Source organism: Glycine max, chromosome 2, assembly GCF_000004515.6.
Source record: "Glycine max cultivar Williams 82 chromosome 2, Glycine_max_v4.0, whole genome shotgun sequence".
Lineage (NCBI taxonomy): Eukaryota > Viridiplantae > Streptophyta > Magnoliopsida > Fabales > Fabaceae > Glycine > Glycine max.
Genome location: NC_016089.4, coordinates 3,008,164 through 3,022,372, shown reverse-complemented (window position 1 = coordinate 3,022,372; position 14,209 = coordinate 3,008,164). Strand labels below are relative to the sequence as shown.

Here is a 14,209-nt window from a genome sequence, read left to right as displayed (position 1 = left end):
TGGTTGGACAACGACAAATGTAATATGCAACTGTAATATAAAAGTAAACTGTATTAAATTATGCAACGTTTGTTTTATGGATTTTTTTAAAATGTTATCCTAAAGAATATGATATTGGAATTTCTTTTTTTGATATTTTAAAAAAAGATTTGGTTATATTTTAATATTTTTAGGAATATCTTTTAAAATTTAAAAAATACATAAAAAATGTTATTGGTATTTTAGAAAGTAAGTTTCCGTATTTTCATGGGGATATACTATTCCGATTCCTCTTCATTACATTATTTGAAAGTTATTACATTATTTGATTAGAAAAGTTATTACATTACTGAATCAACGATATTCAATAATAACTTTTCAAAACTTGTTATAAAGATGAATATATTCCCATGATACATGGATATTTAATATTTTTATGTTATATTTTCGGAAATAATTTTTTATTTCATGAAATAGACGCATTTATTATTAGTAATAGGTTAAAAAGCATAACATAAAGCAAATCAAAATCCAATAAATTGTAATTTTAATCCATAAAACTTAAAAGTATAAAATTCTGTCATATTAATCATGAAAATAAATAAATAAAATTACAAATAAGTCATAATGTTATCAGATATTCAGCAAAAATTTTAAACTCAACAACTTATTGATAGTATTTTAGTTTTTAAAAGTATATTAATATTATTAATCATCTCATACAACCTTTTAAAATTTAGACTAAAATAAGTTACAAATTACATTTTTAGGATTTCTTTTTATAAATTTTATTATTTTCAAAAACTAAAGTGATAGTCAACCAATATTAATCCACTAAATAAGATTTTCTCTAATGCAAGAATTTTATTGATGATTTATCTATAAGTATATTTATAAGTATTTATTAAGTCTTGAAATCTATCCTAATTTTAATGATTCCCCAAATCTAATCCACATAAAATTTTTGTTATATATATATATATATATATAATGATACCTCCTCAAACTTAGGAAGAAACACTTGACCACCAAACACTTACTCAAATAAACTTTTTGTTATATAAATTAATTGAATTTAATCAGAAATTAATGATAACTGTAACAATATTTAATACTTTGATAAAAGATTTTCTATCACTCATAATAATTTCATGGGTCTCAAATAAGATTGATTCCCATACATAATACACGTGGTTTAGAAGAAAAAAAAATAGCAAATTAAACATTTACCGAATCAAAAACCTTAGAAACCTCTCTCACGTTACTCACTCACTTCACTTGTAACCAAAGTAGCGCGTAGCCGTAGCACACAACTTCCCTCAATTTTCATTTCCGTTTCCACAACAAATAAAAGAGAAATGCTACGGCGTGCGACTTGAAGATGGTCGAATTATCCACCGAGTCAATAGAAACTTGACATCTGTGTAAATATTAATTTAATCAGTCATTTCAAATTTTGGTCTATTACCAAATTTACCCCTTCTTACTTCACGGCACCACACACATGCCGCACAACATGGACGGCCTCACCGGCTCCAAATCCAACTCCCTCCCCCGTCTCCGACGACGCCCACCCTGCCCAATCCTCAAGTTCAGGGGAGGGTAAGATTGGAAAACACGGAATTTAAATTAATCAATATTTTATAAATAAATTCGAAAAGAAAAATATTTCCAAGGCGAAACCAAAACCCACAGCACACTATGCTATGCTATGCTCTCTAATCCGTTTCCGCCGTTCCGCTCCTTCCTACCACACTCTCCACTCTCTCTTTCCGACGATTAACCGTTTCTCCTCCTCCGCCTCCGCCGCCATGGTTGCTCACGCGAAGGACGAGGCGTACCTCAGCGCGACGATTCCGAAGCGCATCCGTCTCTTCGAGACCATCCTGGCGGAGCAGCACACTCAGCGCCTCTCGCTCTCGCCGGATCCTATCAAGGTTACTCTCCCCGACGGCAGCGTCAAGGAGGCGAAGAAGTGGCATACGACGCCGCTTGATGTTGCGCGTGAAATCTCGAAGAATTTGGCCAACAGCGCGCTCATCGCGAAGGTCAATGGCGTGCTCTGGGACATGACTCGCCCTCTCGAGGACGATTGCCAGCTCCAGATCTTCAAGTTCGACGACGACGAAGGCCGCGACACCTTCTGGCACTCCAGCGCCCACATTCTCGGCCAGGTTCTGCTCCATTCAGTTGTTTTATTAATTTCTTTCAATTTGGATTGTGACGAACTAATGATTATGATTATTATTATTGGTTATTTGTAGTCACTTGAGACGGAGTATGGATGCAAGCTCTGCATTGGGCCTTGCACTACAAGAGGAGAGGTTTGTGTGTACCTTTTTTGTTTTAACGTGTTTGCGGACTGTTGACTCTGTTGTGATGTTTTGTGTGTGTATTGAAATAGAAAGTGAACGTTTTTGTTTAGGGATTCTATTATGATGCATTTTACGGGGAGTTGGGTCTCAATGACGATCACTTTAAGCAGATTGAGGCTGGAGCATTGAAGGCTGTTGCGGTATTCTTCTTCTTCTTGTTATTTATGTGTTTCTGCTTTTTCTTATTTATGTTTTTTTTAAATATTTACTCCGTTTATGTTGATTTATTGGGATTATATCTGGTTACTGTGATGAACAATAGTTATAATGTTCAAATGTTTTTCTGTTTATGTTGATCTCTCCTCGTAGTCTTGTGTTTTTAGGACTTAGAGAGACTTTGTATTTAAACAGTTGTGCGGAGTGTAGTATCAAGCTGTATTCCAAATTTAGGCGCCTTTGTGTATATTTTCTTTATCTGGAAGTCTGATTTTCACCAGGAGTGTATTTGGAATGTTTTAAATAGGGTTTGATTTGTAAACCAAATCTTGGGTTTGGAATGTTTAGAGAAAAGGAAATGATTTAGTTTTTATGGAAAATGCTCTTCTAAAGACAATTTTTCTCCAATTTGAGTGCAAGTAATGGTGTATCCATCCTTGAATTATAGTAGGTTAAGGTCTCAATGCACTTTAAATTGAATAAAAGGTAGATATTCATACACTCTTACTCATTTTAGAGACAACTTCACTTTAGAGGGGTCTCATTCAATTTTTCTAAATCCCATGGATTTCATTGCTTTTGTTTTAGTAGTTGTCTCAAATTTGGAATGTTTCATTCAACATTGATTTGATTTTTAAATTTAATTATTATATTGATTGACCATTCAACAATGTCGTTTGATCTATTTTGCTAGGCTCACGTAGTGGGATAATGTTATTATTACTATTGTTGTTAATATATGTGTTGCTCATTATTGTGATAAACAATACTTGTGTTAATATATGTGATGGAAGATGAAGATTGGATTTACAGGAAAAGCAACCCTTTGAGCGTATTGAAGTTACACGTGATCAGGCACTTGAGATGTTTTCAGATAATAAGTTTAAGGCAAGTATAGCTTTTTTTTTCTTCTGCGGGAGTTGGGTGGGGTGTGGATAAGCTTCTTGTTTTTATGATCTTATCTATTGTCTTTTGGATTACATAATCATATTGATCTGAGCCATATTTCCTATTTTCTTTCACCTATAATTTATAATTTTTTATATCTCAAATTAACAATTTGGTGCTTTGGCTCTGTGGTTATTGTGATCAGGTTGAGATTATCAATGATTTGCCTGCCGACAAAACTATTACAGTATACAGATGTGGCCCCTTGGTTGATTTGTGTCGTGGACCCCATATACCTAATACATCCTTTGTCAAAGCAATTGCGTGCTTAAAGGTACGTATAAACTATTTTATCAGTCTACCATTTCTAGTTTTGATTTATCCATTAACTTATGTCAATGGCAAGTACTTTGGTTTCATTGGTTATTGTATTTGGAATTCCAGGCTTCATCAGCATATTGGAGGGGGGACAAAGATCGGGAAAGTTTACAAAGAGTTTATGGCATATCTTATCCTGATCAGAAAAGTCTAAAGGTGATTTTCATTTCATAAGTTATTTCTTTGAGTAATCCATTCAGCTATTCAGACTGAGCTGTGGTGGATTGAATGTTCAATTGCAGTTCCTTGTGGAACGAGGGAATAACTAGCTAGAGTTGTTAATACTGTGTTATAGCATTTATCAATGTTCGAGCTCGCTCCTCTGCACTATGCTACATGCTTACTGTGGCATTTTTGAAATAATGTGTGGATAGTGCTGCTGTCTCTGTTATGGCTAGAGCAGAATTGTGTCTGCCTTGAAGACTATGGGAAAAGACCACTAATGATAGGGGTTTGAGGGGGTGGCAAAGGCAAAATAATGTCTGCTCTCCATGGTGTGCTGAACATTCAGCTGCAGTACCTTGTGGAATAAGTAAATAATTAATCCTCTGTGGTTATTGGTGCTCCATCTCTTTGCCACATTGCCATGCTACTTCACATATTGTCATCACATTCCACATTTTCCAGGAGATATATTTTTATATTTTAGCTGTTTTATTATATAATGTCATTAATGTCATTTTGAATGATATATATATATATATATATATATATATATATATGTATGTATGTATGTATGTATGTATGTATGTAAAATGCTGTTTTCCAAATAACTGATAGCCATGAGACACCAATTGCTAGAAGTGCTCTATTTGCTAGTTATCAAGTGTTAACCATTTTTTTAAAAAACTGGATGGTTTCTATTTTAACCGTGAAGGTGGAAACTGGTCCTCTGATCAGTCCTGTCTAGCCTGTATAATTGGAAGTCTTAAAATTGGTCGCAAAACTGCAGAACTGGTGGTGAACCAGTTGAATCATTCAGACTGCTCAGTGCTCACAGTTTGGCTAGTTGAACCAGTCCATGGCTTCTTTATTTTGAAAATGTAAAATGTCATCAAGTCTTGAACTTGGTCTGCACACATGAAAGTACACCAGTTATTTGCTGCTGCACTTGAACTTCTTAGAGTGAAGCTGGAACTCATCGTTATGGTATTTGATGGATCTGTGTAGTAGTAGGGATGTGTGGTCACGCTTTATGGTGTATTATCATTTGATAATTTCCCCTTTTTTGTTTTTAAATTTCCAGGAATACTTGCATCGGCTGGAGGAGGCTAAAAAGTATGATCACAGGATTTTGGGTGTGAAACAGGAGCTTATTCTTCATCATGAATGGAGGTATGTTGGGGTCATTCTTGTCTGATTGCCACTTCTGGTAAGCTTCTCTGACTGATATGTCATTATCTGTCTGTGTTTATTTCAGCCCGGGAAGCTGGTTTTTTCTTCCGCAAGGCACTCGGATCTACAACAAACTCATGGACTTCATTCGGAATCAGTACAGAGACAGGGGCTATCAAGAGGTTAAGTTTTTGGCTCATTTGGCCCTTTTTTTTGTGGCTTAAAAGTTACTTTGAAGTTAAAATCCAAAATAAGAGCTTTAAAAATAAAGTGGATGTTGTTTGTCAGTTTTTGCTTAAAAACTAATTTTTAAACTAAAAGCTCCATTTCATTGTCCCACATTGGTTTGTTCAGATGAGAGGGAGGCTGGAGTACCTCTTTTTTTTTTTTATAATTTTTTAAAGCTACTTCAGTAACTGTTTTAGAAGCTACTGTTCCTTCTTTTCTTATATAAACATTAAGCTCCTTAGTTTTTAAAGAATTTTTCTCCGAATGTATTTAGCTTAGCTTCTCCTTTTAAGGTGAAGAAAAGCCAAAAAAAAGTTAAGCCAAACACTACCTTAGTGTAGGAGTTTCTTAAACTGACAGAAAAACAATCTTTTTCCATGTACATGGTACTTACTTGGAAATGGAATCATCAGGTCATATCTCCCAATGTATTTAACATGGAACTGTGGGTGCAATCTGGTCATGCTGCAAATTATAGGGAGGATATGTTTATCTTAGAGGTATGTTTTTTTCCCATATTTATAAATGCTTGTTTGTGTAAAAATGTGGGTTGGAGGCCATATCTTTTTATCTTGCTGGAATCTAAATGAATCATATTTGTCTTGATGTATCTTATTGCTCATGTAATTATTACCTTTATGAATGATCTGTGCGAGCGTGAGACCATTTATGGGGATGTAGGAAACTAAATAGGTTTGTTGGGATTTCTATGTATGTCTACTACATATTTTAGGTTTACAAAACCTGGAAAGTACATTTTGCTGTGAAAAGTACAAAACCTTCCAAGTAGACAATTTTTCCCTCAAAGCAATCAAGTTATCTGACCAAAGCGTATTTTTTTTTTAATGTGAACTAGGTTGACAAACAAGAGTTTGGGTTGAAACCAATGAATTGCCCAGGGCACTGCCTGATGTTTAAACACAGGGTTCGATCATATAGAGGTAATTCTCATTTTCATAGAGATTTATATTTCTGAATATTATCTTTTATGTGCTTGTGTGGGGTGGCTGAGCTAGTCCAGATTTTAGTGTTGAATTCAGGATAATGCACACATTGGAGCTCCTAGATAAGTGGATTGACATTTGCCTGTATATTCATTCTATTTTTTTCATGGCTTCATCTTTCCTCTTCCTGTGACAAGGCCATAATCCTATTGCACTAGGCGACCAGGGCAGGAAGTGCGACTGTGGTTCATCTATAATTTGTAATTTTCCATATAATATCATATTTTTCATTTGGCATAAGCAAGAATTTTTCAATCAGCTATCTTTACAAAAATTGAACTTGACTTTAAAGTTATACCTTTGTGGTGATGAGAGATGGACAGAATGTTTTCTATTTTACAAGTGAGCTCAAATACTAATTGCTTGTTTGAAACTGTTTTGATTTTTTTGCTTTTAAAAAATGTTTTGTAAATAGTTTTGGAAAATCATTTTTGAGAACAAAAAACAAGAACACAATCTGTTTGATAACACAATCTCTCCCTGTTACTGCTCCACCATGTCGTGGACCATCAATACAGAACTAGTAAGCCCCCATATCACCATCAATAGCAAGTCGCTGTCACACCTGGCATTGGACCCTTATGCATTGTTGAATTGTCCTCTAACCACCATGCCACCAGAGCATCACTCTGCCACACTGAAATGCCTTGCACTGTCAACCAATTACCGTTACAGCATCACTACTTGCTGCCAGAATGCTGGGTGTTGTCAAGATGTCAACCCTTTCAGCAGGTTAGGAAAAAGGGAAGAAAGAAAGAGGTGAAAGGGTTGATGACAGTGTTGGGTAGACAACACATCACTTCCTCTTTTCTTGAGAAAAAAAAAACAGATTAACAAAACATCTTCAATCTGATCTGATTTTTTGGTTTTTAAAAACTAATTTTGAAAACTTAGTTCCCTAAATTCAAATGATATTAAACAAGTTTTATTGTTTTTAAAAATAAAGAATTGTTTTTGAAAGCTAAATTCAAACAGACCCTTGTCTCTAGTTTGTTTTTTAGGTTGATATGCTTCATGTATTTGAGTGTATAGCTTGAAGAACTGAATTTGATTGAACTGATCTTTTTTATATGAAATGGAATATTATCTCACAACTTTTCAATGGTTCTGCAGAACTTCCTCTTCGTTTCGCTGATTTTGGGGTTTTGCATCGGAATGAGGCTAGTGGCGCCCTGAGTGGATTAACACGTGTTAGGAGATTCCAGCAGGTAAATCTTTCTTCTGTACTTAACACACATGATCAGCAAGATAAAAGTTTTGATGAAAGGGTACATTTTTTATTGGGTTATATTTCCAAATAAAATTAATTTTCTGTTTAGTATATTAAACCAGGAGTTGCATTCTTTTTCATGTCAAGGTATACTAAGGCAGGAAGACATACATTTTAATACTTTATCATGGCAAGATTCTTTGATCTTTCAATTTTATAGGCTTACACAGCAAATACTAATCTCATCAGGGTATTTGAAATTTTGAACACATGTTTGAATCTCGTTATTTTTCTGTTGCAATACTGGAGTAGTAAATGTTTTTTAAAGTAGGTTGGGGATTAGTGTTTGTGAATAGACACAGATACAGGAGATTGGCATCCTCATCTTAAAAATAAAACACCTGGGATGGTGTTTATATACAGTTATTTTAGTGTAGCTAAAATGTCATTTTTTTCCTGGTGATGGTTTTTGTTCATTTTATAAATATGATACAATTACAACCCAAAGAACATTGCAATTCAGTTATCTGGATCATTCACATTATCTTCAATTTCTATTTTCTGTACTGATTGAGTATAATGGCATTTGCTTTAAATGTTGCTCAGGACGATGCACATATTTTCTGCAGGGAGTCTCAGGTGAGTTTATCTTTAAATTTCTGCAACATAAATCTTTGAAGTCTCTTTTGAGCTGAATTTTGAGTGATTAATTTGATTTATTTTACAGATAAAGGATGAAGTGAGGAACAGCTTGAATTTCATCAATTATGTCTATAAGATATTTGGTTTCACATATGAGCTGAAGCTTTCAACGGTATGCTTTTGATCTTAATTGTTCTTAATGAGCATGTACCTTTCTCAATGTTTTTAAAAATCCCTAAATTCAATGCTTAGTTCTCAACTTAAGGTGATCCCAGTACTATCTTAATTGTTATTGTCTGTGAACTGTTTAGATTTTATTATGCAATCCCATTTATTCTGACATTTCCTGCAGTAGATTAAATTATAATTATGACTTCACTCAGTTCACTGGTAGCTTATTTAAATTTCTAAAGATATATAGAATTTTGATTGTGGGTCCTCATGTATTTATGATAATAACTAGCCAGTGAATCACTTTTTAAGTACACTGGATCAAATTTTGCATAGTCAATGCATTCATTATTATATGTATTATTAGTTTTTGGTATGGTAACTTCATGTGGGGACTTTTATTATAGTTCCATCACTTCCATGTAACTCTGAATCACTGATACTCATATAAACTCCTTTAGCAAATTTCTGTTGTCTTTGTATCCTGGTTCCCAGTTTGTGCAAACCAATACTTTTTTTTTTCTCTCAATTAAAGATAACATCTCTTTAATATTGTTTTGTTATTTGTTTTTTGCATGTGTTGAATATTTGAGTAGAGGCCAGAAAAATACCTAGGAGATATTGCAACTTGGGACAAAGCTGAAAGTGCTCTTAAAGAAGCTTTAGATGATTTTGGCAAGCCTTGGCAGGTAATTATTTCCTCTTCTATATGTCTTCTAGAATGTTTCTTGCCAGCGATATATAGTTTAGAATATTGTCTGGAACATATGGCTGTAATTCTGATTAGAACAAATTCATGTTAGATATCAAAAAGTGTTGTTTGCCTATCTCATTTCAATTCAATTATATTCTGTGTAAAACCTTGCAGTTGAATGAAGGGGATGGTGCATTCTATGGACCAAAGATAGACATCAGTGTATCTGATGCATTGGGTAGGAAATTCCAGTGTGCAACTTTGCAGGTTTGCACTGTTCAGCTAGATTTGCATTCACTTGATTCAGTTTTGAATAACTTTTCAGCTGATGGTTGGATGAATCTGGTTGCCTGCAGCTTGACTTCCAGCTTCCTGATCGTTTTAAGTTGGAATTCTCAGCTGAGGATGAAGCCAAAATTGAGAGACCTGTAATGATACACAGAGCCATTCTAGGATCTGTTGAACGCATGTTTGCCATACTTTTAGAGCACTACAAGGGTAAATGGCCTTTCTGGCTCAGTCCTCGTCAAGCAATTGTATGCCCTGTGTCTGAAAAGTCACAAGCTTATGCATTACAGGTACATAGCTCTGAATTTTAGTCTTCATTCTATGGTATACTTGTCTTATAACAATTAAATGATACAGATGATGTGTACTGCATATCATGTGACAACACTTTTAATTTAATTGGAGAATATATTTTTGTGGCATCTCATGTTTTTCATGCCTGTCTAATGAACTTTCTCATAGGAGTTTATGAAATATTGACTTTCTGCTGTTTATTGCTGAGCTTGTGTCTCATTTTGAAATCATTGAATCAGTTTGGTATCTAGTTATTAAATTATGTTGAGTCTGTTTGGTTTGTTGATTCTCTCTATTTTCACTGATAATTACAAAAATCCAACCTTGTACAATTCTTTGAAAATAGGAAACAAAATGAAAACATCATTTTTGTAACTATTAGCAATAACAAAACATGTCCTTATGTTGAACATGCCATTGACTTTTCATTGTTCCATTACTAATTTGTGTTAGGGTACTAGTATTATGATATGTGAAAAGCAAGGGCTAGTTGTTTATTGTGTAACATTCTTGCACTGCAATTTTCTAGGTGCGAGATCAGATCCACCAAGCAGGGTATTACGTTGATGCTGATACAACTGATAGGAAGATTCAAAAGAAGGTAATATATAAACTTATGCCCAACAATTTGATTTTAGTATGTCATTCATTCAGAGGACAATAATGCCTACATTGTTTTTGATGTACTGCCCAAGCTGTTGCCACTAGCAGTTACTGATGAGTTAAGCTGTGTGTTTAGTGTTACTAGATTTTGTACCCTTCATGCAGCCAAAGTGTATGTATTCTTCTATTTGTGATATTAAACATTTAAATTTATTACTTTTAACAAATTTTATTGCAGTTATATATTTGAAACTTCAGTATTATAATTCATTTAAATAGAACTAAACTACTTATTTAGTCCCCTAGACATTGACATGACATCAATTTTATCCTTCAAAGACTTGTGATATCAAACAAAGGTAATGACTGTTTATGCATTTTAATATTTGGGGGATTTATTTGATATCACAAATAGTAGACTAAATGTTTAGTGAATCAGTAATTGAAAAGTTCCCTTTCCTTGTTATAATGGTATACTTTTTTACTATTAATCTAGTATCCTGCAAGAGAATAGTCTTAACTAGAAGTTGTGGCATTCTGCAGGTGCGAGAAGCACAATTAGCACAATACAACTACATCTTGGTTGTTGGAGAGGAGGAAGCTAATACAGGACAGGTTTTTCCCTTTTCCCTTAGTCATTAAATTAAATTTGTAGTGTAATTAGATTTCAATTCTATCCCCCCCCCCCCCCCCCCCCTTCTCTATAAACTTCTGCCCTTTTCTTTCTGTAACATATCTTTATATGCATTTCATCTGTGTTTGACCTATATTAATGATCTTCTTACACTTGGAAAATTAAGTTGGTACTACTTAGAAGTGTATAAAGGAGAAAGACAGCTTGCTGAGATGAACTGTGCACACATAGTGCTTTGGCTAAGGATTCTAGCTTGGTTAAAAGTTAAAACTTTGTTTAAGCTCCATCTTGATTGATTTTAATTAAAAGCATGCTAGTATTTGTCTCATTTTAGAGAAATTATTAAGTTGTCCAGGCCTACCAAGTGTTCATAGTCCCAAGTCCCAGCCAATAACTATATAACACAATTTTACAATTTCTGTGAAAAATTTAACACTTAATTATGTGTTGTGAAGATTAATGGGAACCATAGTCCTCTTGAACCACCTAACAATTTATCCTCATTATAGCTCAAGTAACTGCATCAAATTTGAAAGGGATTTCAAGTTAGATGTAATGTATAAGCCTCAGTTTAATTTCAATAATTCTGATTAAGGTTGTATCTGTTGGAAGTTGAGTTTTTTCTCTCACTGTTATAATTAAGATATCTCTGCAGATTTTGTGGTTGCTTGCAACTATGTTTAAAGCTTGCTTGTGCTCGGAAAGCAACTTGTAGTTGCTGGCTAATGATGTCTAGCTTTGTCATAATTTGCTGTATGTTTTGCCCAATGAGGGGGCTTTATAGCTTTCCTATTTAAAAACTTATTTTATCAGTTCATAGTGTGCAAAACTGAATTATAAACTTGAAATACATCAAAGCAGTTTTGTTACTCTCTTCTTCTTCATATATGTTTATGTTTTCTGGTTTATACTTCACTACTTTTATGCTTCTGCATAGTCTGATTAGATCGTTGCTCCGTCTGATAGCTATTTCCGCTTCAGTCTGATAGTTGTTTTCTTCAATCTGATGCTCTGTCTGATTTATTATCTGTTCTGTTTTTTGCTTCAGTCTGATCAGTTTTACAGCATAGTTTGTTACCCTTTTATGCTTCAGTCTTATACCCATTTTTTCCTTTGCCATATTCCAACCGTATCATCTATTAATTTTGGAGGCTTTACATTATCTTAGAGGTGGCTATGGTCTGTGATATGTTTGAAGACATTACTATTTTCCTATAGTGCCTGTGTTCCTAGACATTCAGGGTTTACGCTGTTGCTCCTTGATTATTGATCATGCTGTCTTGTTGTTCCAGGTGAGTGTACGAGTTAGAGACTTGGCAGAACATAAGGTTATGAGTATTGAGAAGCTACTTGAACATTTCAGAGACAAAGCTGCAGCTTTCGAATGATACTTTGCATGTGAAAACTGTCGAAGAAAATTTTCAGCCCCAAATACCTTAGTTTTACACAGTTGTGTGCATTTTTATTTTCAACTTAAGCAATTTATCCTGATTTTATTTATGATTTGAATGATCACTGTATTTCGCACTAGAAACATAATGTGAATCTTGGTCATACCTGGAGCGCACTCTGGTTGATCTTTATATCGTTTTTGTCTACGTTCCGAGCTTTATATCAGCATTAGAGTTTACATGTCACATGTTTTTATTTTCTTTTAAGTTGGCTGACATTTGAGGAAAATATACCTTTTTGAGTTGGTCCTCAATTATAAGTAACTTGTCTGAGTTTTTCTTAGGACCCAGGATTCTCTCGTGGATTATTTAGCTCGTAATCAAATTGTTTATTTTTAAGATATGCATATTTGCACAATTTGCTGACCAGTAATCAAATTTAATTTCTTGAATAATTATCTTTTTAAATGTTTTTTCAGAAAATTTCTGATTAATTTTGGATTCTAAAATAAGTTGTTCCAAACATTCTCCTTGCCAATGGATAAACCTATGGAGTTTTTGCACAATAATGGATATCATTGCATCATTAAAAAAAAATATATATAAAGGATGAAACGTTATATGCCGCTTCAACTTTTAAAAGTTGAAAATACTTCAGAATATTTTTCTTGGCAGAATAATTGCCATACTTGTATATTCCTCAATGTGTAGTTTTTACTATATATTATTTTTTTCAATTGTTATCCTTAATTCTGTCTAGATCCTGGCTGTTTCATTGAGGCCTCGTAGCATTAGGTTTTAGAATCACAACTTTGTTTCTACTGTACTTCAGAAGGAAGAATTAAAGTGCGTTCGTAAGCACATTTATTAAGGATCAGAAACTTTGTCATGGAAGTTTTATAGTTGTGACTGACTTCAAATATTATAAAAAATTCTATTAAATTCTTAATTCTTTATTTGAGATTAAATTTTGATAGTTTTTTTTTTTTTGAAAAAAACAATCATCCATGTGTCATAATGCTAAAACTTGAAGGTGATTTGTCGTTCCTATCGACTTATATGATGAATTTTTGGTCGTCAGATAATTTATATTGTATTTATATTATTTTAAAACTAAATTGGAAAATTAACTATGAAATTATTTCTTTTTGTAAAAATATTTGTGTTCTGAAAAATAATTAGACACATGCTAATTTATAAATATAAGGCCTGCAACAATTTATTCACTATTTACGTTATTTTTTACATTTTATTTTTATTTTCATGACAAGAAATGGAGAAGGGTATTTTTGAGTATATTAAAGGGATAAACTATTAAATAAGTTAAATTGATATTTCTTGAATTTATTTACTTAACTAAATTAATATCTAGGTTGTTCAAAAGAGGTTATAGATATAATTAATAAACTTGAATAATTAAATGTTATTATTATTATTATTAATATTATATATATTATTAATAGTTTTATTGTATCGTCAATAAATCATATATTTATTGATTTATTTAAAACTTACAAATTAGATTTATTAACTTATTTGAGAATATTTAATTGCTTAATTTTAAACTAATTTTCTTTTAAGACTTTCAAATTAAGTAAACTTCACATCATATAAATAGGACAAGCTAAATTCTCATTGTTTCAAACAAGCCTCAAACTTGTTTTAGGTAAGGATCAATTGGCATTTGGCATGCGTGACACATCTCCATGATCCTATATATATAAAGTATAAACAACATTTTTGTACTCTACTCATATAGCTGATACTACCACATGCACATTCGTCAAAATGTTATTAATTAATTTATAATTAGAAAATGACGATTTACATCACAATAGTTACTTTCATCGTTGCTTCTAGCACCTTGAGGTTAAGGTCTCGTAATGTAAATTAAATTTGCAAATTGTACAAAAAACAATGATAACTATTCATGTTTTAC

General features: G+C 33.1%; 1 protein-coding gene across 1 annotated transcript; it reads left to right on the top strand.

The window, feature by feature from the left end:
• The first annotated feature begins 1,447 nt into the window (after nt 1-1,447).
• LOC100802879 (threonine--tRNA ligase, mitochondrial 1) lies at nt 1,448-12,462 on the top strand. Its single transcript, XM_003519544.4, has 19 exons — nt 1,448-2,153; nt 2,244-2,303; nt 2,405-2,494; nt 3,324-3,398; nt 3,604-3,732; nt 3,843-3,932; nt 5,023-5,111; nt 5,197-5,293; nt 5,753-5,839; nt 6,196-6,280; nt 7,457-7,551; nt 8,160-8,192; nt 8,281-8,367; nt 8,963-9,055; nt 9,235-9,327; nt 9,417-9,638; nt 10,172-10,243; nt 10,789-10,860; nt 12,172-12,462. The coding sequence occupies exons 1-19, from the start codon at nt 1,686-1,688 to the stop codon at nt 12,265-12,267; spliced, it is 2,133 nt and encodes a 710-aa protein (XP_003519592.1). The 5' UTR covers nt 1,448-1,685; the 3' UTR covers nt 12,268-12,462.
• Nucleotides 12,463-14,209: the final 1,747 nt, after the last annotated feature.

Coding starts and splice junctions, on each gene's coding strand:
- LOC100802879 (XM_003519544.4), top strand. CDS start 1,686: ATGCTATGCTCTCTAATCCGTTTCCGCCGTTCCGCTCCTTCCTACCAC. Junction 3,399..3,603: donor TTTCAGATAATAAGTTTAAG/GCAAGTATAGCT, acceptor TATTGTGATCAG/GTTGAGATTATCAATGATTT. Junction 9,056..9,234: donor ATTTTGGCAAGCCTTGGCAG/GTAATTATTTCC, acceptor AAAACCTTGCAG/TTGAATGAAGGGGATGGTGC.